Raw genomic sequence first — 23,536 nt, 5'->3', positions numbered from 1 at the left:
CCTGCTGCCTCTGCCCAGGGCCAGGGTCCGCGCAGACCACTGCAGAGGCTGATCCTGTGGCCTCGCTCCCCAGCTCCGCCTCTCCTGGCGCTGGCACTGCCAACCCTTCCCCAGAGAGCTGCAGGGTGGGGCTCAGGGCCTGTGTGCTGTGGCACAGCTGGGGAGCTACAGGCAACCACACTGCCAGGGGCCGTGCCTGCAGAGCTCGGAAGGACCCTCAGCTTTCTCAACTAGGGTGTCAGGCATGCAGGAGCCCCATCTGTCCTTGTTGTCATGTCCTCGGCCCTTTTCTCAGCAGGGGTTCTCACTCTGGAGCCCAGCCCAGGTCCTACCCGGCCCGCGTAAGCTGCCACAAGTTTCCCCGGGGCCCTGAGCTGAGGGCAGGCCTGGTGCTGAGACACCTTCCCCGTCTGGCCCTTCCAGTGACGCTGTGACAGGCGCTGCTTCACAGAGAGAAGGAAGCTGCCGGTCACTGCAGGCGTGACCCCGCGGGGCCGCCCTGTCCCCCCGCTTTGCCCTGGCACCGGTGCCCCGAGACCGCGCCTTCTAACCCGTCTCTCTCTTGACCTCCTCAGCCAAAACAGAGTGGAATACGAGAAAAGGGTTCGAGCACAAGCCAAGAAGTTTGCTCCCTCATAAGCAGCGACCTTGTGGCATCATGAAAAGGAAGGGATTGGTTTGGCAAGAACTTGTTTACAGCATTTGGCGAATCTCACGTTGCTCTCTGCAATCCTGGTCACCCGGGGAGGGTTGGGCGGGCGCCATTGCCATTTCCGCCACGGGCACAGTCTCGACTCGCAGAATCGCCCCGTTTTTCATACAGGGTCTCTTCCTTCAGTCTTTTGTATTTTTGATTGTTATGTAAAACTTGCTTTTATTTTAATATTGATGTCAGTATTTCAACTGCTGTAAAATTATAAACTTTTATACTTGGATGAGTCCCGAGGAGCTAGTCCCCTTTGCTCGCGGATGCAGGCATGCTTCACACCGTCTAGAGCTGCACTTAGCCTCCAGCTGGCTGCACGACAGAAAATCAGACCTGCCCCCGCCGCCGCCGCCCTCCCAGAGCCTGGCTTGTGTTGCTTACGAGCCTCGGATCCAGTCAGCCAGCGTCGCGTCTCCGCATCACTTCCTTTGTGTTTATATGGCGTTTGTCTGTGTTGCTGTTTAGAGTAAATAAACTGTTTATATAAAGGTTTTTGTGGCATTATCATCATTAAGAGTAAGGAGGTGGCCTCAGTGTGCCCAGCGCCCCAGGCTCGGCCCCGCCCTCTGTAAATAGTCCTGGGTACCCCCTTCCCATGTGGCTCCTGGCGGCGGAGCACCCGCCGGAGCGTCCAGGTCTGGTCAGGTTGGAACTGGCGGCGAGACCCTCCCGCAGCCTGCACGCCAGGGAGGACTGCCGCACAAGCAGCTCGCTCCCTTGGTGGCTGCCCCAGCGATGGAGCCCAGCCTGTGGGGGCTCGTGGCCTCCTGTCCAGCAGCGACAGAGCCTCTGCTTAGTGCCGTGCCCCACCTTGCTCGCGCATCAGCGTCCCCGCCGGGCGCAGGCAGTCCTGGCAGCAGGACGACACCCCCTTACGCTCTAGAAGCATCTGGACTTGGTCCGCCCGAGTGGCGCTCTCAGAAGACACCGCGGAACCTGAGCCTGCTGCCCAGGGTCCTGGCTCAGCGGGAGGTGGCAGAGAGGGCTGGGCTGGTGCCCTGCGTCTGTCCCTGCTGAGATGGGGCCCAGCCTCTCTGCCTGGACTGGAGGCCCGGAGCCCGTCTGCCCCAGCTGGCCTCCCACTCCCACCCTGAGGACCCTCGGAGCCCTGCACCCGTGGCTTCAGCCCCCATGTGGCGGGGTGGGGTGATCCCCACGGGGGCTCAAGGACTGGTCATCTGGGCCCTGATGAGGAGCGCCTGGCGGCGGCAGGGTCACAAGGAAAGCTGGGAGCGAGCCCGAGGGCCCCAAGGCTCTGGGGCCCCAGCACCTTGCTGGCTCACGGAGCGGGGACTGGTCGAGTCACTGAGCTCGCGGCTGGAGGTCTGTGATGCGTTTGGCCTTAGGGGCGTCCGGCGGCTGGTGTTTGGGTAGCCTCTCCCAGGACGTCTTATTTTGTGACAACTGAGCTGCTCTTAGTCATAGTTACACGTGTATATGGTTAATATATATGGAAATTCAATATATTTTCTAGTTAAAGCATTCTAAAGTAACCAATGTTTCTAGCACATTGTCGTGTGACTTCAGTTAATGAAATGTCCTTTTGTGCCACAGGCCTTGGCTTAGCAAAGGTGTGACTCTTGTAACCCGAGAAATGAGCTGTGGTCATGCTACTTCTGCCGTGAGGGAAGGGGGTGCCCTCGGCCTGGGGCGTCGGGTAGTGAGGAATTGTGGGCCTTAGATGAACCACTGTATCTAAACATCCTCTAATTAAAACATTTCCACTAACTGCTGCCTGTTCTTTTCCTGCCCCATCTGCTCAGTGCCACCTGCCCAGGGGCTGCTGACGCCACCTTCCGCCTAGGCCTCCAGCACGGGACACTCAGTGGCCTGCAAGTGGCAGGTGGCGACAATCCCCAGAGCCAAGGTGGAGTCCCCCCTCCTCCCCCGTAAAGCCCAGGCGTGGGCGGCCGAGACGGTGCGCGTCCTGCTCTGCTCCCTGAGCCCCTGGGGCGGCTCTCGCCGCCAGGGTGGACCTCCCTGGGAAGCCGGGAAGTTGCCCTCACGGTGCCAAGGTGCACGTGCGCCCTTGGCTCAGACCCTGGCCGGGCCCCTGGGACAGTGAGTCCAGGACTGGCTTCTGCCAGGCTGTTAACGCAGGTGCGGAGGGGGAACCTGGCCAGAAGCCAGGCGGGAGCCTCCTCTCCCCAGGAGGCTCTCTGCTGGAGCCCACTGGGCTCCTGGCTGGACTCTGGGGCCCTGCGAGTCCCCCCTGGCCTCCCAACACCGTGCGTGGCCTCACACTTGTCTGCACCCACAAGGCTGCCTCAGTCCCTGACTCCGCAGCCCAGGGCCCTCCTACCTCACTCAGATCAGGCCCGGCCGATGGGCAGCCTCCGGTTTGAGGTTGCCATGACGACGCGTTGCCAGGTTAGAGGGTCTGACTTGGGCCGGCTCGAACCAGTCTAAGCCAACTCCAGCAGGGAGGGGCCCAAGGAGCACTGGTCTGGATCTGTCCCCAGACGACCCTGGTGTTGAGCCCGGGGCTGTCCTGCCCCACAGGGGCCCAGCAGGCTCATCTGGAGGCCTCCAGACAACTGTCCCCTCACTGCGGAGCCCGCAGGACTGACGGAGGGGCTGGAGCCCTGCGTCCCTCCACCTAAAGTTCCCCAGACCTGACGGGCTTGGCACTGGGCCCAGAGGCTCTGGCATCAGTCAGGAAAGTTTTACCTGAGCTCCAAGAGCGAAATAACAAGGGTGCAGCAAGAGAAAGTCCCGGGGCCCCTCCAGGGTCCTTCCTTCCCTAGACTTCTGCTCTCATAGAGGTGACCTGCCTGAGGGAGTTTTCTTGACTTAGAGGGAAGCATCTGGAGCCGCACAGAGCCAGTGCCTCGGCCTCCAGTGTGCAGAGGGACACACACAGGAGCCAGGCTCTCAGCCCACTCCCCGCCTGCAGCACCCAAGCTGGGCTGCTGCTCGGTCCTCACCCCCAGCCGCATGCAAACCTCAAGCCTGGGCAGGTGCTGGCAGCAGGACCCCACTGGGCTTCTGGTGGGTGCACCCCAGGAAGCCAGGCGCCAGGCTGGAAGCCAAACCTGCACCAGCCCCCTCCCACCAGGAACCGCCCCCGACTGGCAGAACCACCGCGGATAACAGATAACACAGGCAAGGGAACAGCTTGCTACCATCCTCAGGCCGGGGCAACAAGGACCCTGCCCAGGTCCCCGGGCTGGGCGCCCACGAGCTCCCTGTGGTCCACCTCCCTTCCCCCTCCACCAGCACCCTACCCCTGCCCCGCCATCATCCTCCTGAGGCAGGAGATAGGTGGGCCCCGGGATAAACATTTGCAACCGGCCACCTACCTCTGCTAACAACAGGCACAAGGCAAATAGCGGGCACTTGTCTTCTGTGCACTTGTTAAACAGCAGTGATGACAGGATCAGAAAAGGGGCTGAAGACAGAAGAACAAAGAGGTCACATCCTCCCCCTCCTCAGGATCCGGGAGACCCCCAACTAACTACACATGCGCAGAGAGACCCCTCCGGGTCAGGAAGGGAGGGGATGCCTGGCCATGATCAGTCTACATAACCTTCCCGCCATGCTCTGCTTTGGACTCCATCTTGGCCAAGAGATGCGCACACAGATCAGGGAGGGCCCTGGGCCTGGTCAGGTGTGAAAGATAAAACAACTTAATCGGCTAAAGGAAGACAAAGACCTGGACGAACTACCCCACCTCAGTGGTTTACGTTCCCTCTCTGGTGCACTGCTCGCGGAACAGTCCAGAGTCTGGTCTGCTCTCCGCTCGCTGGCTGTACTGTGTTTCCAACAATAAAATTTATTTTTACACTTTGTCTCCTTGAAACAGTCTTGCTTTCAACCGGGGGCAAAAACCAGGGCAATTTTGCTTTTGGCCTCTAGCTATGCCAGTGGCTGGGATTCCTGGTTTTCATGCAGGCTGCCCAGGTTCAATTCTTGAGCAGAGAATTAAGATCTGGCTTCAAACTGTCACCCCCGGCTCTCTCCCCACAGGCGCTATGGGGGTGGGAGCGCCGTGGGAGGAGCCTGACCACGTGGAGGCTGTGCCTGCAATTCCGGCGACTGCCACCAGAGGGGGTGAGTACCTGCGTTTTTAAAAGAAACGGCCGCGCCCGGGACTCACCCGCTGCCCCTCATCTCTGCGGCCTCATCTCGGTGCCGAGGAGCAGGCACCCGGAGTGTTTATCCAGAGCCTGGTGCTTCTCTCCTGGCCCTAAGGAGGACAAGCCACTCTGCAGCCTGCCAGACTCTTTACAGCCCGAAGCCTGACCCCCAGAGGCAGGGCCCTAGTTCCCATGCCCCTTACTGCCCCTCCAGCTCAGAACCGCTGTGGGGGACCTGGGGCAAGCGCCAGGGTTAATCCTTAGCGCAAGGTCTGGGGCACAGGCACGGGGCGAGGGGGCCCCTCTCTCCGAGCTTACACCTCCAATCTGCAGAGGCGAAAACTGAGTCCCTGAAGCAAAGAGCCCCTCCCCAGGCCACTAGAGGGTCTGGGGCGTCAGTGGTGGCAGTTCCCATCCCCCAGGACAGCTAACGCTGACCAGCACTGGCTTCGCGCGGACCCCGCCCCGGCCTCCCGCTGAGCAGTGGGCTCTGCGGCTGTTTGCTCTGCTTTACCAGCAAGGGAGACTGAGGCCCAAGGCAGAGCTGCAGGGAAGGAGGACCTGCCTCCCTCCAGGAGGTTGAGGGAGAAGGGGGCCTTCACAGCTTCCTCGGGAAGTGTTTATGAGGGAAGGGCCCTGGGGATTACGCTTTCCCGGGGAAACTGAGGCCCAGGGCTGGGCTTAGGACCCACCCTGCTGCTGTGTGGCCCTGGACAAGCCTCTGGTTCTGTACAAGCCAGAGCGAGCAGCTGGTCCCAAGCCCCCTGCCTCCCCTCGGCGCCTGGGATGGGGTTTGAGCAGGTGCTCCCTCCCCTGGCCGCTGCCCCTCCTAACTTCCTGTTTACAGCAGCTGCGGACTCTCTTCTCTTCACCCCAAGCCATTATGGTCACCATGGCAACCAGGCTGTGTTCCAACAGGTTAGCAGAACCTGCCAATGACGCGAGACTGCAGGCTTTGGGGGGGCATCAGCTCCAAGATCCTGGCTCAGGACCTGCCAAATCCCCAGGGAAGGACATTGGCTGTCCCTCCCCTGGTCCCCAAACCTGCAGAAGGGCATCGGGGGCTGCTGGTGCATGGGGTCCGGGTCTCCCTCCCTGCTCGCCTGACTCATCTTCCCAGCCCTTGTGTTTTTCCTGAGCACACCCCCCCCCACCCCCAGCCTCCGCCACATCTGCCTGGCTGTACAGGGTCAGGATGGAAGCAGGGCCTGGCGCCAGAGTTTCTAGAAGGAGAATTCACCCCGCAGGGCTGTCCCCCCAACCTGCAGGGCTGTTTCCTCAATGGCTCTGTGTCCTGTTTTGCACAGACAGGAATTGGCAGCGTGGCTGTGAGTCTGGATCTGGAAGCTGAGACAGGTGCTCGCCCCATCAGAGCAGTGTCCACCCCCACCTGTGGCTGGAGGGGGGCACCGGGTCCTCTCTGGGCTGGGGATGAAGAAGGTACAGCCACAGTTATTCACAGTGGGCTGCCCCCTGCATGCAGCTGGAACCCTGTCCCCTCCTCAGCCCAGCTGACGGAAGACCCCTGGCCAACCCAGAGCCAGCTGTCCTTGCCTCTGGAACTGAGCTGAAGTTGCTTCCAGGTTTGCCTGTTCCCCACCCGGCCAGGAGTCCTGCCATTAGAGATGAGATCCTTTGGGGTGAAAACTTCTCCAAACCAGTCTGACCCTCCGAGTACGAGTTTCTCAGAGGGTCCAGCAGGGCTGGGATCCAGGGGCCCTGTGCACCTCAGCCAAGTTCAGAACCTCTAAGCGGCCCCAGGGCTGGCCAAGTGCAGTGGGGCGGCGGGGGGGGGGGGGGGAGCGTCCCATAGCAGGGCCTCCACCCGGCAGATCTGGGGCAGGCCCAGCAAGCTGTATTTACAGGCTCTCCAGGTGCCCACGGTGCATGGGAGGGGCGCCGAGGGTGGGGCGGGTTTCCGACCGGCTGGGTGACCCAGCGTGTGGCCCCACCTCGGCTGATCACCAACAGGTGATGCGAATTGCTGTGGGTGTCCGGGGATGATGCCTGCACGACCCCCTCGCTCGAGGGGCAGAGTCCCCCCTGAGAAAAGGAGCCGTTAAGCCCGCGGTGGCGGAGTCCCCAGACCCAGCCCCGCTCCCGATTGGTACTGGGGACAGCGCTGGGCTAGGAGGGCGACTTCAGAGATGACTGCGCAGCTCTTCTAGAAAAGTCTGCGCTGCGGACCCAAGCATGCCGTGCCGGTTTTCCGCGACTCTGGCTTCCCTGGGGCCCTCGGGAGGGGGTCCTGCCGCAGAGCCGGGCCAGCTCCTCGGCCGCACCCACCTGTGGGTTGACGGACAGCCCGAGGCCACGCCCCCTGGGGAGGGGGCTGCCCGGCGCGCCCCTGGGCCGTCTGCGTCCAGCTGCGGGCCCTTGCGGCGGGGGCGGGGCGGGGGCGGGGCGAACAGACCCGGCCCCGCCCCCGGCCCCTGCAGCCTCCGCGCTGGGCCCCGCGGATCGCAGTCGTCGGCGCGGGCGGCTGCGAGCAGCGTCGCGTCCCGGGCGTCTCCAGAGCCGGGGCCGAGCGCCGCGCCCGCAGGAGCCCGTTCCCCTCGCCTCCGCCGCCCGGCGCACGGTGAGTGCCGCGGGCTTCCGCCCGGACGTCGAAGCTCGGCGCGGAGCCCCACGACGGACACGGGCGCAGCCTGTCCGACTCCCGCGCCGCGCTCGTCGCCACCCCGGGGGTGCCGGGAGGTCGGCAGGACGAGCCGTCGGCCCCGGGGAGACGGAGGCCGGAGCACGCTTAGCGAAGCCGGGCTCGGACTTGGCTCTTGCGCCCCTAGGAGCGCGAGAGCCGGACCGGGAGGGAGTGGGGTGCGCACTGCGGAAGGGCCAAGGGGCCAGACCTCCCTTCCCGGGGGGCCGCGGTTCGCCAGGACCACCGCGCCCCACCGGCTCCCGTGCTGCGCAAGGAGACCCAGCTCCCACCCGGAGCGCAATCCCGCGGGGAGACCGCAGGTGGGGCGGGGCCCAGGACCCCAGAGAGGCTTCGCGGGGTTTCCCAGGCGACCCTCCAGGGAGGAAGGTGCCCCCAGCGCCCTGTCCCTTCCCCCTGACACCAATATTGGCAGGACCCCTTGTTTCTCCAAACCCCCCCCCCCAGGGGTCTGGATGGATCAAAAAAAAAAAAAAAAAAAACCGCCCTTACAAGGCTTCCAAACTGCCCCTGGACCAACCACCAATGAAACACCCCGACAGAATTAAGGGGGGGCCCGAGGTTGCCAAGGGGAGCACCCGGGAAAGGGGGAAGGGGGGGCGAGAGAGGATGTCACTGAGAGAAGTGGGAGGGAGGACCGCTGCATGGACAGGTGAGTAAATTCAGGTAGGAGGGGGCGGGGCTGGGTGGGTGGGTGGGGACCTCAGAGGAAGAACGAATGGGACATTTTATTTTAAATGCGTTCATTCTGGGAGTGTTGAGCTAGCTTTTCACAGCTGGTCTCAGGCTTCAGAGCTGGTTGAAATGCAGATTCCCAGGCCCCCTCCCCAGGGATTGGGCGGGCACGAGACCCCAGGGAGCAGCACCAGATGACCTGCATCAGGGCACTGCCACCTTGCTGTGTGCAGGGGAGCCCCAGGGGGTGTCACTGAGGCCTGGGAGAGATGGGAGCAGGAAATCCTGCAGGCAGAGAGAAGGCTCCAGGTGGAGGCTGGGCTGGGAAGAGGAGACCAAGAGTTCGGAGTAGGGAGAGCCATCTGGTGGGGGCAGACACCGTGCCACCCCTCTACACACCGGGGGCAGCCTCAGGGGACCCCCTCCCACTAAGTCTCTGGGGACCCAATTCAGTAAGAAGGCCCCAGCGCCCTGAAGGTGTTATTCCCTCCAAAGGTGGCCAGCTGGCCACCGGGAACTCTAACTAGGGAGACAGAGCCGGCTCTCCCGCTCAGCTTATCTGCCCCCGACCTATCTGCCTCCATGCCACCCCAGCCCCCAAGTGGGCTAACAGGTGACAGACAGCTTGGCTTCCAGTCCTGGGCTTGAGCCCCGGACTGTGAAATGGGACAGTGACATCCCCGTTGCAGCGCCATCATTTCCCACTCAACTCTGGGCCTTGGGCACAGCCTGGGAACAGGGAGGCCTATCCCTTTTGACTGGGCCCTGGCATCCGTGTGCCATTCACCTCCTTGGCCAGCCTCACTTTCGTCCTTGGACAGTTGGGAGTTGGTGACCAGGCACGAGCCGGGATGGAGACACAAGGAACTCGGGGAGGAGTCCCAGAGGGCCTTTCGGATAGCTGGGGCCCCCCTGCAGCACTGTCCCCAGCTCACTCTGCCCCATACAGGCTGAGGGCCCCTGGAGCCAGTGTGCTTCCTGGGGGTCGGCCCCCGGCCCGCTGTTGATGGCAGCTCTGGGGAGGTGCCAGCTCCCAGGGCCCCCGGCTGGTGGGAGCAGTGAGGTCATCGCGGCTCAGGCCCGGGGTCTCCAGGGCAACAGAGGGAGTTTCTGAGCACCCTGGATGAGCCGTCTCTCCTGGACACCTGCACCCAGACACCACCATTGTCCCTCTCCTGGCAACGGGCTGAGGAAGGGAGCAGGGAGGGGCTCAGCAGAGGGGGGGCCAGCTCCCTTGGACCCCAACCAGGATGAGCCCAGAGCCCAGCCTTTGGACACCAGAGCCAGGGAGACGTCCTCTCCATCCCGGGCCTGGTTCCCAGCCCTGGGCCTCAGTTTCCTCATCGACGTGAGGGGCCAGGGCAGCGCCCCGTCTGCAGAGCCAGTCTGAGGATTAGCAGGGAAGGGGCCCCTACCCCTGGAAGGGGCCCCCACCCCCGAGTTTGAATGTTTGGCTCTCATGGAGACAGCCCCCCACCTGCAGCTCAGGCTGCTTGGCTCCTGCGTCATCTTTGTCTCCGGGACCATGAGCCCTGGAGCCCCTGTCACACGCAGACTCGGCTGGTGGTTGCCCCGGCAACAGCTCAGGCAGTGGCTCTCCCTGGCTTTGGGGGGCTGATGGGGAGAAGAAGGGGGCCTGTGACACCCAGTCCCCTGGGGACCTCGCGTCTGGCTCTTGGGAAGCGAGTGCCCAGGAGGACTCCCTGGGGAGACTCCCTGGGGAGGCCCCGCCAGGTGTGAGGGATGAGCCTGGAGCACTGCCCTCCCTGTCCCCAGCACTTAGGTCTGGCCAGATGAGACCTTCAGGGCCCCACAGGCCCAGGGTTGGAGGAGCGGGAGCAGGGCGAGATGCTGTCTGAGAGCTGGAGGGGGTCACTGACCAGGGACAGCAGCCTGGACCACCCAGACACAGACCCGGCTTGCTCAGGAAGCCTGAGCCACAGCTCTGCCAGCCAGCGCAGGAGTCTGAGGAAGATGCAGCGCTGTGACACGGAGACTCGTGCAAACACGCGCGTGGTCCCTGAGCAGTGGGCACACGGGGCAGGGGAGGGGGGGTGCACGGTCTGTGCCCCTGAGATGGGGTAAGAAGCCTGGGATCTGGCCGGGCCCCCATTTCCTATTTTGTCTGATGAAAATGACAGCGCCCCCCTCAGACTGACGTGCCTGACCTGGGGGCCCTCAGTGGTGGACAAGGAGGGGACCCAGACAGTGGGAAGGCCCCACGTGGGCCAAGGGGAGCATCTTGTGTCCTATACGTGGAGGCTAGCCAGCCTGGGCAGGAAGCCTGAACGGTGGCACCGAGTGGCAGAGGTGGCCCTGCAAGGGACCTTTGCTTTGCCTGGATGTTTGTCCGCAGGGGGACAGAGGACCAGCCTGGGGTCCGGGGCCCCAGGACAGAGGGTTGCTGCCTGACCCAGGGGAGAGGCGGGTGCCTGAGCGGGGCCGTACGGTGAAAGAGGGAGGCTCCAGGGCCCTGGGCGGCTTAGCTCTCATGCTGCCTTTCCTGTCGGGGTCTGCAGGGACCTTGAGCTGCAGAGGAGTGCGGTGTAACAGCGAAGGCTGGGGGGCCGCTCACCCCTCAGGGGCATCCCAGGGCCTGGTCACCCTGCTACTCCAGGTGCCCTTTTGCTCAGTCCCCAGCCCCACCCCGGTTCTGGCTACACAGACCGGAAGGATTAGGACCAAGGTGGCTTCAGAGGGCACGCGGGCAGGGGGTGCCAGGCCCAGGCCCCATTCCTCACTTGATGAAGGATCCCTCTTGGTCCCAGTGTGACAGCTGGGCTGCTCCAAGCAGGACGCTGCCTGGTGGCTCGGTTGCCATGGCAATGTGAGTACTTGGAACTGGACAGGAGAGGGAGCAGGGGCTGTGGCCCCCCAGCCCACACTTCCCAGAAGGGTGTAGGCTCTGCCCCCGGGGGCGGGAAGGTCCTGGGCACAGTGACCACAGCTCCAGTGGCCGTGGCACCGGGCTCCTCTGCAGGATGGGGACTGTGGGGATCCTGCGAGAGTTGGAGAGTTGAGCCTCCTGTGGGGCCTTTGCCTACTTGGCCCCAGGGTGGGCCATGGTGGCTGGGTGAGCTGGGCACCGCCCCCATCTCCGTCTCCCCAGCACAGCTCTCAGGGGAGCCGGGCACCTGCTGTCATGCTGTCCTAGGACCCCAGGGGAGCAGCCGGGGTCCCAGCTTTGGATGGGTGGGGAATGAGAGTGTGGCAGAACCCCTGCCACCCAGCAGCTCCCAGTGATGGAGCATGGACTCTGCCTGGCACTGCCCTCACCTCCTATTGCCCTGCCACGTCCTCAAGCCACCCTGCAGTGGATCACCTCTGTGCAGGGGACACAAAGCCTTAGACCCAGCGACTTGCCTCAGGTCGCCCAGCAGGAGCACATGTACCCCCTTGGTGCCCAGCATAGTCCATGGCCTCTTCCTTCCCACACCCAGGCCTTGAGTGCCCTCTGCCAGCCACTGTTCCCCCAGCAGTACCACCTTGTCCCCCCACACCCCCGAGGGCCAGTCAGGACTCTGTTTCCAGTGGCAGCCAGGAGCACGGCTTCTGTTGGGTTTTGTCTCATTCGTTACTTGCTCAAGGTGGCATCTGATGGGATTACAGGGGACAGTATGGCAATGCCAGTGAGCGAACAAGTGGCCTGACGGAGGCCGGGGCTGTGCTCTCTGCCCACAGGCTGCCCACCATGTCCACCCTTCTGGAGATCAAGAGCAGCGTGCTCAGGCAGGTACAGGTGTGCCCTTCCTTCCGCCGGAGGACCGAGGGGGAGCCGGGGAGCAGCGGCGCCGAAGCACGGGAGCCCACCACTGGGGCCTGGTGGGTGCCCCCCAGCCCGTGCCCTCCTTTCCTTGGCTGGACCTCACACACCAGCTGCCCACCATGGCTTCTGGGGGAGCCCAGCAGGTGCACTGTGCAGGGACCTGGTGGGTCCCCTTGGCACGTGCTGTGAGCTGCAGGTTTGGGGAGGGTCTGCTGACCCCAGGCTGGCCTTTCTTGGCAGGAAACCGGGAGATGGCGTGGAGTTCTTTGCCCAGATGCGCCTCATCCTGAAGAAGGGGGAAGGCCGACAGGGCCTGCCAGGCCCCGAGGTGTGGACAGGGCACGGTGCTGCCGCCCAGCGTGGGGCGTCGTGCCAGGCCCCACTCCAACCCCCTCCCTCCCCAGAGCACTCCCCGCAGAGCTGGCCTGGGGGTCACAAGGAGCTGCAGAGGCCTCCCCCTTGCGCCCCTCACAGGTCCTCTTGCGCAGCAGCTCACCAGCCCCCGCAGAGCCCGTGGACGCCAGCCGTGGCCTAAGAGCCCTGACCCAGGAGGAGGTAAAGGACATGGGGGTTTGGCCCCAGGGAGGGGCTGTAAGCCTCCGTGTGCTGGGCCCCAGTCCCGGGGTGGGTGGGCCAGGCCTCCCCAAGGAAGCGAGCAGAGGTCGGGGTGAGCAGGAACCCCCTGTTCAGGCGGTAGGTGCAAAGGCCCAGAGGCAGGGTGCGGGCTGAGCTGGGGGCGGGGCACGCGGGTTGACGGGAGGAGCCCGAGCTCCCCTGTGGCCAGGACTCAGCAGCCTGCCCCACCTGCAGGTGGAGCTGCTCTACGAGGAAGCCTTGTACACGGTCCTTTACCGCGCAGGGACCATGGGCCCCGACCAGGTGGATGACCAGGAGGTCCTCCTGAGCTACCTTCAACAGGTGAGACGCTCCCCCCACCCGCTGATGTCACTATCACCGGAAACAGACAGATTTGCCCCATGTCACCAGCACATGCACACGGGGGTGAAGACACACATGCAGGCTGACAGCAGGCCTGGAAAGATGGAGTGACGGACAGACACACAAACACACTCAAACAGAAGGCCACAGACACAGAGACACACACGGAGAACATGAGAAAGGACAGACAGACAAACGGAGGACACACACAGCAAGGGGCAGAAACGGGAGAAAAGACAAACCAGCAGAGGGCCAAGCGTGCCTTTCTTCCTGACCCTTCCGTGCTCCTCCTACCCTGGGAGGCCCCCCGGACGATGGTCAGCCCCACTTCAGGGGTTCCTGGGCCCTCACACCGGCCCGCTATGCGCAGGTGTTCGGCACCAGCCCTGAGGAGCATGCCGAGGCCGTGGAGCGCGTGCGGAAGGCCAAGGTGAGGCTGCCACCTTCCCCGGGCAGACGCCGACCAGCACAGTGCGCGTGCGCAGGGACCGGGGGGCGGGGGCGCAGGGCGGGGCCGTGTCAGGTCCCCGCTGAGCCCCAAGAGGCCCTCAGCAGCCCCCCCACCCGCAGGCCCCCACCTACGCCCTGAAAGTCTCCGTCATGCGTGCCAAGAACCTGCTGGCCAAAGACCCCAATGGTAAGTGGGACCAGCGGGGGGACCTTGGCTGCCCCCGCTTTGAGGGCCGTGAGGGGGCGGGGTGCCTGGGGTCCGGGGCTGAGGCACTCTCTGTGTCCCAGGCTTCAGTGACCCGTACTGCATGCTGGGCATCCTGCCGGCCTCGGACACCCTGCGGGAAGCGGGCGCACACAAGGAGCAGCGTTTCAGCTTCCGCAAGGGCAGCAAGCGGGGGGGCCCGCTGCCAGCCAAGTGCATCCAGGTCACCGAGGTCAAGAGCAGCACCCTGAACCCCGTGTGGAAGGAGCACTTCCTCTTGTAAGGCCCCCTGTGTGGCTGGGTGGCCGCACGGCTGGGCAGGGTCTGCTGCAGTGCCAGGCCAGGCCTGGGGATGCATGTGGCAGCTGTGACCACTTGTGGTTTCCGTGCCCCGCCCCCAGAGAACCAGGGGGCTGGGCACATGGCTGCGTTCCAGAGGAGGAGATGGAGCCTCAGGAGCTGCCCCAGCCCTGGGCCGGGGATGGCCCTGGCCGCTCACGGGCCTGCTCTCTGCTCTCCTTGCAGTGAGATCAAGGATGTCAACCTGGACCAGCTGCACCTGGACATCTGGTACAGGCCCCTGTGCCCTGCGGGGCAGGGGGGCATGCACGCCTCTGCTCTGGGGGGAGTGGGAGGGGACAGTTGGGGCCAGGCTGGGCTCGGGACAAGCCAGACACCCTCCCCCCGCCCCCAGGGATCACGACGACGACGTGTCCCTAGTGGAAGCGTGCAGGAAGCTGAATGAAGTCATTGGGCTGAAGGGGATGAGCAGGTAGGGCAGGTGGGACCCTTGTGTTCCCAGACACTGCGAAGCTCAGCCGCAGGGCCAGGGGTGTGGCTCCTCGGGGACCACAGGTGTGAGGCCTCCCCTGCTGTGCCCAGGTATTTCAAACAGATTGTCAAGTCCGCCCGCGCAAATGGAACAGCAGGGCCCACGGAGGACCACACGGATGACTTCCTGGGGTGCCTCAACATACCTGTCCGGGTGAGTGGGCGTGGGGGCTTCACTCATGCAACAGCTGCACACACCTGCTCACCTTCCTGGAAGACAGTTGGTGGCTATGTCCTGTGATCCCTCAAGGGTTTCCCATCCTTCTTGGGCTGCTGGGGGGGAGGGCACCATGCTGGGGGGAGCGGGAGAGGGACAGCCTCCTGGCTGTGTCCAGGCACTCCCAAGCGCTCCCTGTGCTGGTCCCCATTGTTCAGGGGAAGCAGAGGCCTCTGTCCTCCCTATGGTCCCACAGACAGTCTGTGGGAGGAAGAGGGAGGCAGAATAACCATTTTGAACCCCCTTCCCCCAGGAGGTGCCAGTGGCTGGCGAGGACCGCTGGTTCAAACTGGAGCCGCGCTCCAGTGCCTCCCGCGTGCAGGGAGACTGCCAGCTGGTCCTCAAGCTGATCACCACACAGGTAGGGCGCCAAGGAAGACCCCCTCCCTCAGCCCTGCGCCCCAGCCCGTGGGCTCAGGCAGGGCTGGTGACCGGCAGGCCCTGCGTTCCAGAGGGACACGAGCATGAGCCAGCGCGGGCGGTCGGGCTTCCAGTCCTACTTGCTGCTGTTCAGCCGACTGCTGCAGTTCGAGCACCGAACTGAGGAGGTAGCGCCACCCTGGGGATCCGGGGGCAGCCAGGCGCGGCCTGGGGAAGGCGAGCGGGGGAGGCTGGAAACTGGGGCCGAGAGGGGATGGGGGTCTCCGGCCTCCACCAGTGCCCGGCCTGTCCCCCAGCCCAACTCGAGCAGCTGGCGCGGCGAGCTCAGCGGACCTGCGGCCACGGTCCTCTGCCTGCACGGCGCGCAGAGCAACCTGTCGGCGCTGCAGCTGGCGGTGCTGTGAGTGGGCGGGGCCGCGCCGCGAGGGGCGGGGCTTCGACGGCGACGTTGCGCCGCGGGGGCAGGGCCCGGAGAGGGGCTGTTCTGTGAGTTGCAGGGTCGCGGGTTCTCTGGGCTGCCGGGCCCTGAGCTGGGCCGGGTCCCCCCAGGCACTGGCAGGTCAGCAGCCGCCACCATCAGACCCGCACCCTGGACTACGGCTACCTGCTGGGGCTGCTGGAGGACATGCAGGCGCACTGGGAGGAGGCGGCCTCCCTGCCCCAGGAGCAGGTGGGCTCGGTCAAGTGGGCTGAAAATACGGCTCCTGGAGAGTGTGCTGTGGGGCTGTTCGGGCCGGGGCGGGCAGGGACGGCCAGCGTCCTGCCCTCGTGGGGTGCACAGCCTGCGGGGTGGGGGGGGGGTAAGGGAGGACCCAGGAGAAGGCAAGCGCAGACCGGGGTGGAGTCCTGGGGGAGGGAGGCCGTGCTGCTTCAGCCCCTCGAGCGGCAGACGGAGATGGGGCAGAAGGCACACCTGGCGGTGCAAAGGCGCTCTGTGCATCTGTGCCTCCAGGGGGAGCTGTGGAGGCTGGAATTGGAGAGGCCAGAGTGTGAGGCCTGTGGGGTTGGGGGCCCGGGAAGGGAGGGTTCTCCATAGGGCAGAGCCTTGCGCGTCAGCTGGCCCCACCCGCCTTAGAGAGGGCGCTCTGGAGTCCGTTCTGAAGGGTGCTGTGCCCCCAGGAGGAAGGCCTGGCTGACAGCTTCTCTGCCTTCTCTGAGTTCGGGCTTCAGCTGCTGCACCAGCTCCGAAGTTACTTCCCCGCCACCAACAGCACAGCCGTCTACCGTCTAGAGCTGCTGCTGAAGTGGGTACAGACCTGGCGCGAGGGCTGGGAGTAGGGGACTGGGTGGGGAGCCCCCAGTCAGCTGGCGGCCCCTCGCCCAGGTGTCTTGGCAAGCTACAGCTCTTCCGGCCTGCCTTTGAGATCTGCCCCTTTGAGACAGAGCTAAACATGGACATTGCCGCTGCCCTGAAGGTGCGTCTGGTGGCTTTGTCTGGGCTAATTGCTCAGTCCCTGCCCTGCACCCCACAGCCGCCCTGGCTGTGCCCCTACCCCCGGCCTGGACCTACTGTACCAAACACTTCCCTGCCCGCCTTGCCCCCGCTCACTGCGCTGCCTCGGTGGCCTCCTTTGCAGAGAGGCAACCGTGAGTGGTACGAGGAGCTCCTGAACACCCTGAGTCCTCGCGAGCAGGTGCGGCCCAGGGAGGGCATGTCTGCGGGGGGTGGCGGGCGGCAGAGGGTGGGTGCAGGCCGAAAGGTCAGTGTGCTGGGCTTCCTTGCAGCCGGGGCCACAGCGCCTTGCCGGGCTGGTCAAGCTGGCCGACACTGTCTACGAGGACCTGCAGTCCTGCTACGGCATCTACGCCAGCCTCTTCCACAGGTGGGGCCAGGGCCCTGCCCGCTGCCCCTGCCCCTGCCCCGGGCCAGCAGCGGGCGAGCAGCCGTCTGAGGCGTGTCTTTTGCAGCATCATCCGGGTCGACATCTTCACCCTCACTTTCCGGCAGCTGGAGCGTCTGGTGAGGAGGGGGCTGGAGGGGGGAAGGGGCCTGGGCTTCCTGGCTGCTGGCAGCCTGACCCCACCACCCTGGAGCAGGTGGCTGAAGAGGCGTGGGTGCTGACGGAGGAGCTGGGCCCCAAGATGAGCCTCGAGGTGGCCTCGGGGCTCTTTGAGCTCTATCTGACCCTGGCAGACATCCAGCGCTTCTGGAGCAGCATCCCAGGCCGGTGGGTCCCCCGCCCCTCCTGCCCCGCCATCTCCTCTAAGAGGGCTCTGGGAGAGAAGCCCAGGGGCTCCGGCCCTGCGGCCACCTTAGGCGGGGAGCCTGGGTGTGCTGGCTCCAGGGGTGTGGGTCGGGTGAGCTCTGACTGGCCCCCCCTGCAGGGACAGCCGCTCCCTGGCCCTGGCTGGCATCCACACCCCATTCCTGCCCGCCGTGAAGCTTTGGCTGCAGGTGCTGCGGGACCAAGCCAAGTGGAGGCTGCAGGAAGCTGTGGATGTGGACACGGTGAGCCAGTCCCCAGGCCTGAGGGCCCTGGGCTCATGTGGGGCACCCCCACGACTCCGGCCTCCTCTCGCTTCCTAGCTGGAGCCCATGGATGCCTCCTCCAAGCACAGCAGCTCCGCAGCCACCGCCAGCCTCTGTTTCAGCCACATCCAGGAGCTGTGGGCCCGCCTGGCCTGGCCAGACCCTGCCCAAGCCCAGGCGCTGGGCACCCAACTCAGTCAGGTGGGGACTGCGGCCCAGGAGGAGGCCCGTGCACTCCTCCACTTCTGGGGAGCAGCAGGGCAGAGGCACATGGCCTCTAGCCCCGAGCTCCGTCTCCTCCCCCAGGACCTGTGTGAAGCTGCTGTCTTCTACAGTGAGCTGCTGCGGAAGAAGGTGGACGCGCAGCCCGGGGCCGCGGGCGAGGCAGTGAGCGAGCCAGTGAGCCGGCGGCCCGTTGGCGGAGGCTGGGGGTGGGGGCAGGAGGCCAGGCGGGGTCCCCCCCCCCCGCCACTGCAGCTGGCACACCTCCCCAGCTCTGCACGGTCCTTAACGACGTGGAGCTCCTGCGCAAGACGGCTGGCCAGGCGCTGCGAGGCTTGGTGTGGCCGGAGGGGGCGGCGGGGTCCGACGGCGTGCTCCCGCGGCCTCTGCTCAGCTGCACGCAGGCCCTGGAGGAGGACCTGCAGCGCGAGGCCCGCACCGTGACGGCACACCTGACCTCCAAGGTGGGCAGGGGCTGTGGGGCGGGGACCTGGCTGCCCCCTCCGCTCAGCGCCCCTGGTGCTGAGCGCCCCCCTCCCTCAGATGGTGAGCGACATCAGGAAGTACGTGCAGCACGTCAGCCTGTCTCCCGACTCCATCCAGAACGACGAGGTGAGCGGCCGGCCAGCTGAGGGCTGGGGCACGGTGGGGAATGGACGGCGGGGTGCAGCCCAGACTCGCGGTCCTGCCTGCAGGCCGTGGCCCCGCTCTTGAAGTACCTGGATGAGAAGTTGGCTCTGCTGAATGCCTCCCTGGTGAAGGAGAACCTGAGCAGGTACGGCTGGGGGCAGGTGGAGGAGGGCTGGCCTCAGGTCGGGTCACCGATGCTGAGTGTCCCTGCAGGGTGCTGGAGGCGCTCTGGGAGCTGCTCCTGCAGGCCATTCTGCAGGCCCTGGGCGCAAACCAAGACGTGTCTGCCGACTTCTACGGGCGCTTCCACTTCACCCTGGAGGTAGGGCTGCATGGAGGAGCCCTTCCTGTGGGAGCTCCCGGTCCTCCCTGACCCACACTGGCCCAGGGTGACAAGGCTGCTGATCCTTCCCAGCTGCCCCACGGTCCCCTGCCAGGCCTTCCCAGCCTGGACTGCTCCTCCCGCCACCCAGGGCGGCACTTCCTCCCCCAGGCCACCTGTTTTGAGGGCTGGCTGGCCGGCCTCAGGCACCAGCATCTCCCAGGCTTCCTGGGGGCTTCTGATGCACCCGCCCCAGGTGTGAGTGGCTCTGTCCTGGGTGCTCATGCTGCTCCGGGCTCCATCTGTTCCACGCTTGGTCCCCAGCTCTCACCGGGCCCCCCCTGACAGCTCTCCCTTCTCGCCCCACCACAGGCCCTGGTCAATTTTTTCCACGCTGAGGGCCAGGGTTTGCCCCTGGAGAGCCTGAGGGACGGAAGCTATAAGGTGAGGTTTGATCTGGGGACCTCCGACAGGGGCAGGGGAGGTGCGCAGCCAGAGATCCAAGTTTGAGTTCAGCCCCGCCCCGCGCTGCAGTGGGGCCCGGCGCTCAGCTGCCCATATCACCAGGCGCCTGCCTCCTTCCTGCAGAGGCTGGAGGAGGAGCTGCGGCTGCACCAGTGCTCCACTCGGGAGTGCATCGAGCAGTACTACCTGGACAAGCTCAAGCAGGTAGTGCGGCCCGGCAGCCCGCACGAGGTCCCGCCCCCGGAAGCCCGCGAGCTGCGCTCACAGGCCCCCGGCCTTTCCACAGAGGTCCCTGGAGCACAACCGGTTTGGGCGCCTGAGCGTCCGCTGCCACTACGAGGCGGCCGAGCAGCGGCTGGCGGTGGAGGTGCTGCACGCTGCTGACCTGCTCCCCCTGGACGCCAACGGTGCGGGGCAGGGGTGCGGCGGGGCGGGGCGGGGCGGTGGGAGGGGGGTCGCATCCCGCTCACAGCCTTGTCCCCAGGCCTGAGTGACCCCTTTGTGATCGTGGAGCTGGGCCCGCCGCACCTCTTCCCACTGGTCCGCAGCCAGAGGACCCAGGTCAAGAGCCGGACGCTGCACCCCGTGTACGACGAGCTCTTCCACTTGTGAGTGGCCCTGCCCGCCCGCCCGCCGGGAGAAGGGAGCGGGGCCCCAGGTGACTCCCCTGCCCCCCGCAGCTCCGTGCCAGCAGAGGCGTGCCGCCGCCGCGGCGCCTGCGTGCTCTTCACTGTCATGGACCACGACTGGCTGTCCACCAACGACTTCGCAGGGGAGGCGGCCCTGGGCCTGGGCAGCGTCGGGGGCGTCGCCAGGCCCCTGGTGGGCGGGAGCGCGAGGGCGGGGCAGCCAGTCACCCTGCACCTGCGCAGGCCCAGAGCCCAGGGTGAGTGAGCTGCTGGGCGGGGCGGGGCGGGGCGGGGCGGGGCGGGGCGGGGGCTCACGCTGGCTCCGCCCTCCCGCCTGCCGGCAGTGAGGTCTGCGCTTAGGATGCTGGAGGGCCGCACCAACAAAGAGGCGCAGGAGTTTGTCAAGAGACTCAAGGAGCTGGAGAAGTACATGGAGGCGGACCCCTGAATCCCTGGGCCGTGGGCCAGGCCCTCCCCAGGCCCCCGTGGTCAGCTTTGTGCAGCCAGGGCTTGTGCGGCCCCTCCCGTTTCACGTGTGCATGCTGTGGCCGACTCCCTGGCTCCCATCTGCCCTGGCCATGTCCATGTGGTGTGTGTTGTGAACCCTCTGTGCCCGGTAAGCCCCACCCTACTGGATCTGGGCGGCGGCCTCAGCGGGGCCCACCAGCAGCTGCCCCTTCAGAGCAGAGAGCACAGGCCTGGCCACCAGGTGAGCTGCCCCACCTTCCTCTGGTTCCACCCCCACAGGGCCACAGGGCACCAGTCTCAGGGAAGGGTTCTCAGGGGGGCGGCCCTGCCCTCTGGGGACATTAGGCGGTACCAGCCACAACCTGGGAGTGGGTGAAGGCAGAGGCCAGGGATGTTGCTTGACAGCCTGCCGAGAACACCCCCCAGACGTCACCCGTGCCCACGGGGGAGAGCCCTGTCCTAAAAGCAGCTCTGGCCTCCGTCTGTCTGGGTCCAGGGCAAGGCCTCATTAGGTGGAGAGGCAGGCAGCCTGGGTTTTCAATTTGGATAGCCCAGGCTTTGAAGGAGTGTGTGACCATCAGCAGTGTCCCTATCCTCTTTGGGGACCCTCCACCCCAGGGGGCATGTGGAGGGGGATGTTCTTGAGAGCTGCACAGGCCCCCAGACCCTACCCAGCTCACAGGCCCAGGAGAGGGTCCCCTGGGGTCACCATGGGAGGCTGGGGGGGGCAGTTAAGGGGCTCCATGCCAACTGTCTGGTGTAAGCACAGACCCCAGCCCCATGCCCAGGCTGCTGGCAGGCAAGGTCTGCCTTACTGGAGGCTGAGAGCCCGCCCAAATCCCCAGGGCAAGCGCAGCAAAGGAGTCTCCTTGGCTTACAGCTTCATTGGGAGGTCTCTGCGGCAGGACCCAGAGCAAGATTGTGTGAGAAGCGCTGGGAGAACAAACAAGAGTCCGGTCCTCTGACAGCTGCAAGGGGCTGAGGCTGCCAGGCCCGTGTGTGTGTTCCCACAAGTCCCGCTGTCATCTCTAGAGCTTCTTGTCACTCGGCCTCCAAAAATATACGTCTGCAGCTTTCACTCTCTCTGCCGTTTCTTGATTCCTTTCCAAATCTCTGTGGGGACCCTGGCCTCAGCCCCTTGATGTGGCAGCTCTTCCTCTTCAGGGCAGCTGCTATTGCCACTTCCCCCGTCCTCAGGGTCAGGCCCGAGTTCCTCAGACTCACCTTCACTCTTGCTGTCCGCCCTGTCCACGGGCAGCCTGGGGGATGGGGGGAAGGGTGCGTTCTTACTGGCCAGGCCCAGGCGACCCCCTGGGGCCCACTCACTCCTCAGAGCTCCTGAGCTGAGGACAGAGGCCTCAAGCCTGTACTCTCTAAGCCCAAACCTCTGCAGCAGGACATGCCACCCTTCCTTTTCCAGAGACAGAAAAGCAGCCCGGGGCGGGGGCGGGGAGGGATGTTTAGCCCCCCGCCCCACACGCCACAGCAAGAGGGGCTGAGGCCAGAGGCAGAGAGAAGCCCTGGGTCTCAGGTGCCACCAAGCTAGGAATCCCAAGGACCTACCGGGTGCCAGCCACGGGCCTGTTGGGATTTGCAAACTCTCGCCCTGAATCCACGTCAAAGGGATCTGAACCAAGGAATCAAAGAGGAAAGTGACTTGTAGGTGAGCCTGGCTCAGAGCCAAGTGTCCCACAGCCTGGCAGGAAGGTCCCTCAGTCCCCAGGCTTCTCGAAGGAAGTGGCAGGCCTGGAGGGTCCTGGCTCCCACCCGGGAGGGCTTGTGTCTATGCCATGCCTCACCGACTTCCTCCTCCTCTGGGTGCTCCTTGGCGAGGGCCAGGAACTCCTGCTCTGCCTGCAACACCTCCTCTGGGCCACTGCAGGCTGCATACTTGTCCAGGAGCTCGCGGTTCAGATCTAGGAAGCCCTTGCCCCACTTGAACTTCCGCAGCAAAAGGACAGCAAGGTCTGAGAAGCCTGTCGGTGCCAGAAGCAGGAATTCCAAGGATGTGCACAGCCCTTCTCCCGTCACCCATGCTGCTGGCTCCTGCTGTCCTAGGAACTACAAGTCCCGCCCACACCATCCCATGGTCCAGACAGCCCATGCCCACTCACCAGCCTCTGCCTCTGTAGCCCACTAACTCCTTCTCCACAGGGAGGCTCATGGGCTGCCCATCTGGGCCTCCACATGGACCATAAATTCTCTGGGGACGAGTCGGGGTAACAAAGGGCTCCCAGGGCGGTGGTGAGACTTGCAGGCCAGCTGTTTGTTCTCCTGCTACCTTAACCCCACAGGGCAAGGACTTAAAGGCCCTGACACTCACCCAGGATGCAGAAGGTGGCAGCGAAGGCCTCCACACAGGACAGCCTGCAGGGCCGGCCATAGTTCACAGGGTTGGCGGCTACCAGGTGGGGTAGGAGCCGCAGGTGGCTCCCCCGCATCTTCCCAAACGGTGTCTCATTCAGTCTGGCCCAGGAGCAGTCGATGACAGCGACCCCAGACTGTGCTACCAACTGTCTGCCAGAAGCAGCATAGGGGTGAACGTGATTCTGGCCCCAGGTAAGGTATGTCCTTGGAGACTGGCCTCCCTGGCGACTCAGGGGCATCATTCCCTCACCCCAGACACCTCCAAAAACCTTCACGAGCCAGGCTTTTGAGGCAGTTAGGGGTAGGTGTTCCTTGAGAAAGCTCATTTATTTACTCAACAAACGGTTATTGAAGTGCGCTACATTTTGGGCTCTGCACTAAGCAATGAGGTAAGCCAAACAGATCAATAGGAATAGGTGAGCCTTGAAAGGAAGGATGCGCCACAGTCAGGGGCTTATTAAAACGAAGGAAACAAAACAACAAAACGAAGGAGTCCGGGGAGGCACCCTGCCCAATCCCTGCTCCCACACCCCCTCCTCTCGCGCCTACCTGTCTGCAGGAGACACGTACTGGGAGCCCACGGGGCTGAGTACGAGGCCGCCAAACCTTTGGCCCAGGCGCAGGCAACGCACCAGTCCCAGGCGGGCCAGCTTGCGGCCAGTGCAGCGCCGGGGGTCGCAGTGGCCTAGCTCCCACATGGCCAGCGCGCAAGGCAGCCGCGCCGGGCCCGGGCTGCCCTCGTCCTCGGCCGCCTCTGGCTCCACGGACGCTGCACGGGTCAGAGAAGCGGACATGGTCTCAGGCACTGCTCCACAGTCTGGCCCTGGGCTTCCGACCCTCTCCCGATCGCGCCGCACTCACCACGCAGCGCGGCGCCCACCTCCTCGGCGAAGGCCTCCAGGGAGCGGCCCGCGGGGCGTCGAGCGTGGCCGTCTTCGGCCCCCGGCCCGCGAGCTGCCCTCCGGCGGCCCATGGCGAGCAGCGGGGTCCTGGGCTCGCGGGCTCACAGCTCCGCGGGCAGCCGGGCCTCGCGCCTGCGCAAGAGCCGGGCGCCA

At 65.0% G+C, this 23,536-nt stretch overlaps 3 protein-coding genes and 1 long non-coding RNA gene across 14 annotated transcripts in view; 2 read left to right on the top strand and 2 right to left on the bottom strand.

The window, feature by feature from the left end:
• The window catches only part of UBE2I (ubiquitin conjugating enzyme E2 I), a 29,827-nt gene extending 28,629 nt beyond the window's left edge, over positions 1-1,198 (top strand). For 5 of the 7 annotated variants that reach the window (XM_005655133.3, XM_021085705.1, XM_021085704.1 and 2 more), the window contains one exon: positions 576-1,198. In XM_005655133.3, coding sequence (XP_005655190.1) covers positions 576-639 — 64 coding nt within the window. In that variant the 3' untranslated portion in view covers positions 640-1,198. The remainder of the gene's footprint in view (positions 1-575) is intronic. The other 2 variants (XM_021085707.1, XM_021085706.1) reach the window with 1 other exon arrangement.
• On the bottom strand, positions 1,083-6,145 carry LOC102162074. Its single transcript, XR_002342455.1, has 4 exons — positions 6,048-6,145; positions 4,806-4,895; positions 4,009-4,097; positions 1,083-3,480 (listed from the first exon to the last, which is right to left on the bottom strand). It is a non-coding gene; the product is annotated as an uncharacterized LOC102162074 (long non-coding RNA).
• BAIAP3 (BAI1 associated protein 3) lies at positions 7,246-21,197 on the top strand. Of its 4 annotated transcripts, none has more exons than XM_021086855.1 (35): positions 7,246-7,363; positions 11,801-11,941; positions 12,126-12,213; positions 12,360-12,440; positions 12,696-12,803; positions 13,195-13,254; positions 13,395-13,461; positions 13,563-13,758; positions 14,005-14,049; positions 14,174-14,251; positions 14,362-14,464; positions 14,781-14,888; positions 14,980-15,075; positions 15,205-15,308; positions 15,458-15,578; positions 16,028-16,152; positions 16,233-16,323; positions 16,486-16,542; positions 16,634-16,731; positions 16,817-16,868; positions 16,946-17,076; positions 17,234-17,357; positions 17,436-17,579; positions 17,685-17,777; positions 17,873-18,064; positions 18,144-18,212; positions 18,296-18,375; positions 18,444-18,552; positions 18,925-18,996; positions 19,141-19,221; positions 19,304-19,424; positions 19,502-19,604; positions 19,698-19,903; positions 19,991-20,355; positions 20,995-21,197. In XM_021086855.1, exons 2-34 carry the CDS (start codon positions 11,811-11,813, stop codon positions 20,092-20,094), a joined length of 3,438 nt encoding a protein of 1,145 aa, XP_020942514.1. In that variant the 5' UTR covers positions 7,246-7,363; positions 11,801-11,810; the 3' UTR covers positions 20,095-20,355; positions 20,995-21,197. The 4 variants fall into 4 exon arrangements, with proteins under 4 accessions (XP_020942514.1, XP_020942515.1, XP_003124771.3 ...); XM_021086856.1 differs by having other exon boundaries at positions 20,960-21,197; XM_003124723.5 differs by having other exon boundaries at positions 19,502-19,625.
• On the bottom strand, positions 20,981-23,532 carry TSR3 (TSR3, acp transferase ribosome maturation factor). Of its 2 annotated transcripts, XM_005655151.3 has the most exons (7): positions 23,343-23,532; positions 23,031-23,250; positions 22,438-22,631; positions 21,914-22,090; positions 21,678-21,741; positions 21,339-21,373; positions 20,981-21,227 (listed from the first exon to the last, which is right to left on the bottom strand). In XM_005655151.3, the coding sequence occupies exons 1-7, from the start codon at positions 23,452-23,454 to the stop codon at positions 21,190-21,192; spliced, it is 840 nt and encodes a 279-aa protein (XP_005655208.1). In that variant the 5' UTR covers positions 23,455-23,532; the 3' UTR covers positions 20,981-21,189. The 2 variants fall into 2 exon arrangements, with proteins under 2 accessions (XP_005655208.1, XP_003124772.2); XM_003124724.5 differs by having other exon boundaries at positions 20,981-21,373.

Source organism: Sus scrofa, chromosome 3 (assembly GCF_000003025.6).
Source record: "Sus scrofa isolate TJ Tabasco breed Duroc chromosome 3, Sscrofa11.1, whole genome shotgun sequence".
NCBI lineage: Eukaryota > Metazoa > Chordata > Mammalia > Artiodactyla > Suidae > Sus > Sus scrofa.
Note: the sequence above shows the minus strand (reverse complement) of the source record. Positions and strands in the feature narration are given on the sequence as shown.

Coding starts and splice junctions, on each gene's coding strand:
- BAIAP3 (XM_003124723.5), top strand. CDS start 11,811: ATGTCCACCCTTCTGGAGATCAAGAGCAGCGTGCTCAGGCAGGTACAG. Junction 17,778..17,872: donor GCGAGGCAGTGAGCGAGCCA/GTGAGCCGGCGG, acceptor ACACCTCCCCAG/CTCTGCACGGTCCTTAACGA. Junction 18,376..18,443: donor GTGAAGGAGAACCTGAGCAG/GTACGGCTGGGG, acceptor GTGTCCCTGCAG/GGTGCTGGAGGCGCTCTGGG.
- TSR3 (XM_003124724.5), bottom strand. CDS start 23,454: ATGGGCCGCCGGAGGGCAGCTCGCGGGCCGGGGGCCGAAGACGGCCAC. Junction 22,091..22,437: donor TGCCACCTTCTGCATCCTGG/GTGAGTGTCAGG, acceptor TGGCACCGACAG/GCTTCTCAGACCTTGCTGTC. Junction 21,742..21,913: donor CCCAGAGGAGGAGGAAGTCG/GTGAGGCATGGC, acceptor TCCTTGGTTCAG/ATCCCTTTGACGTGGATTCA.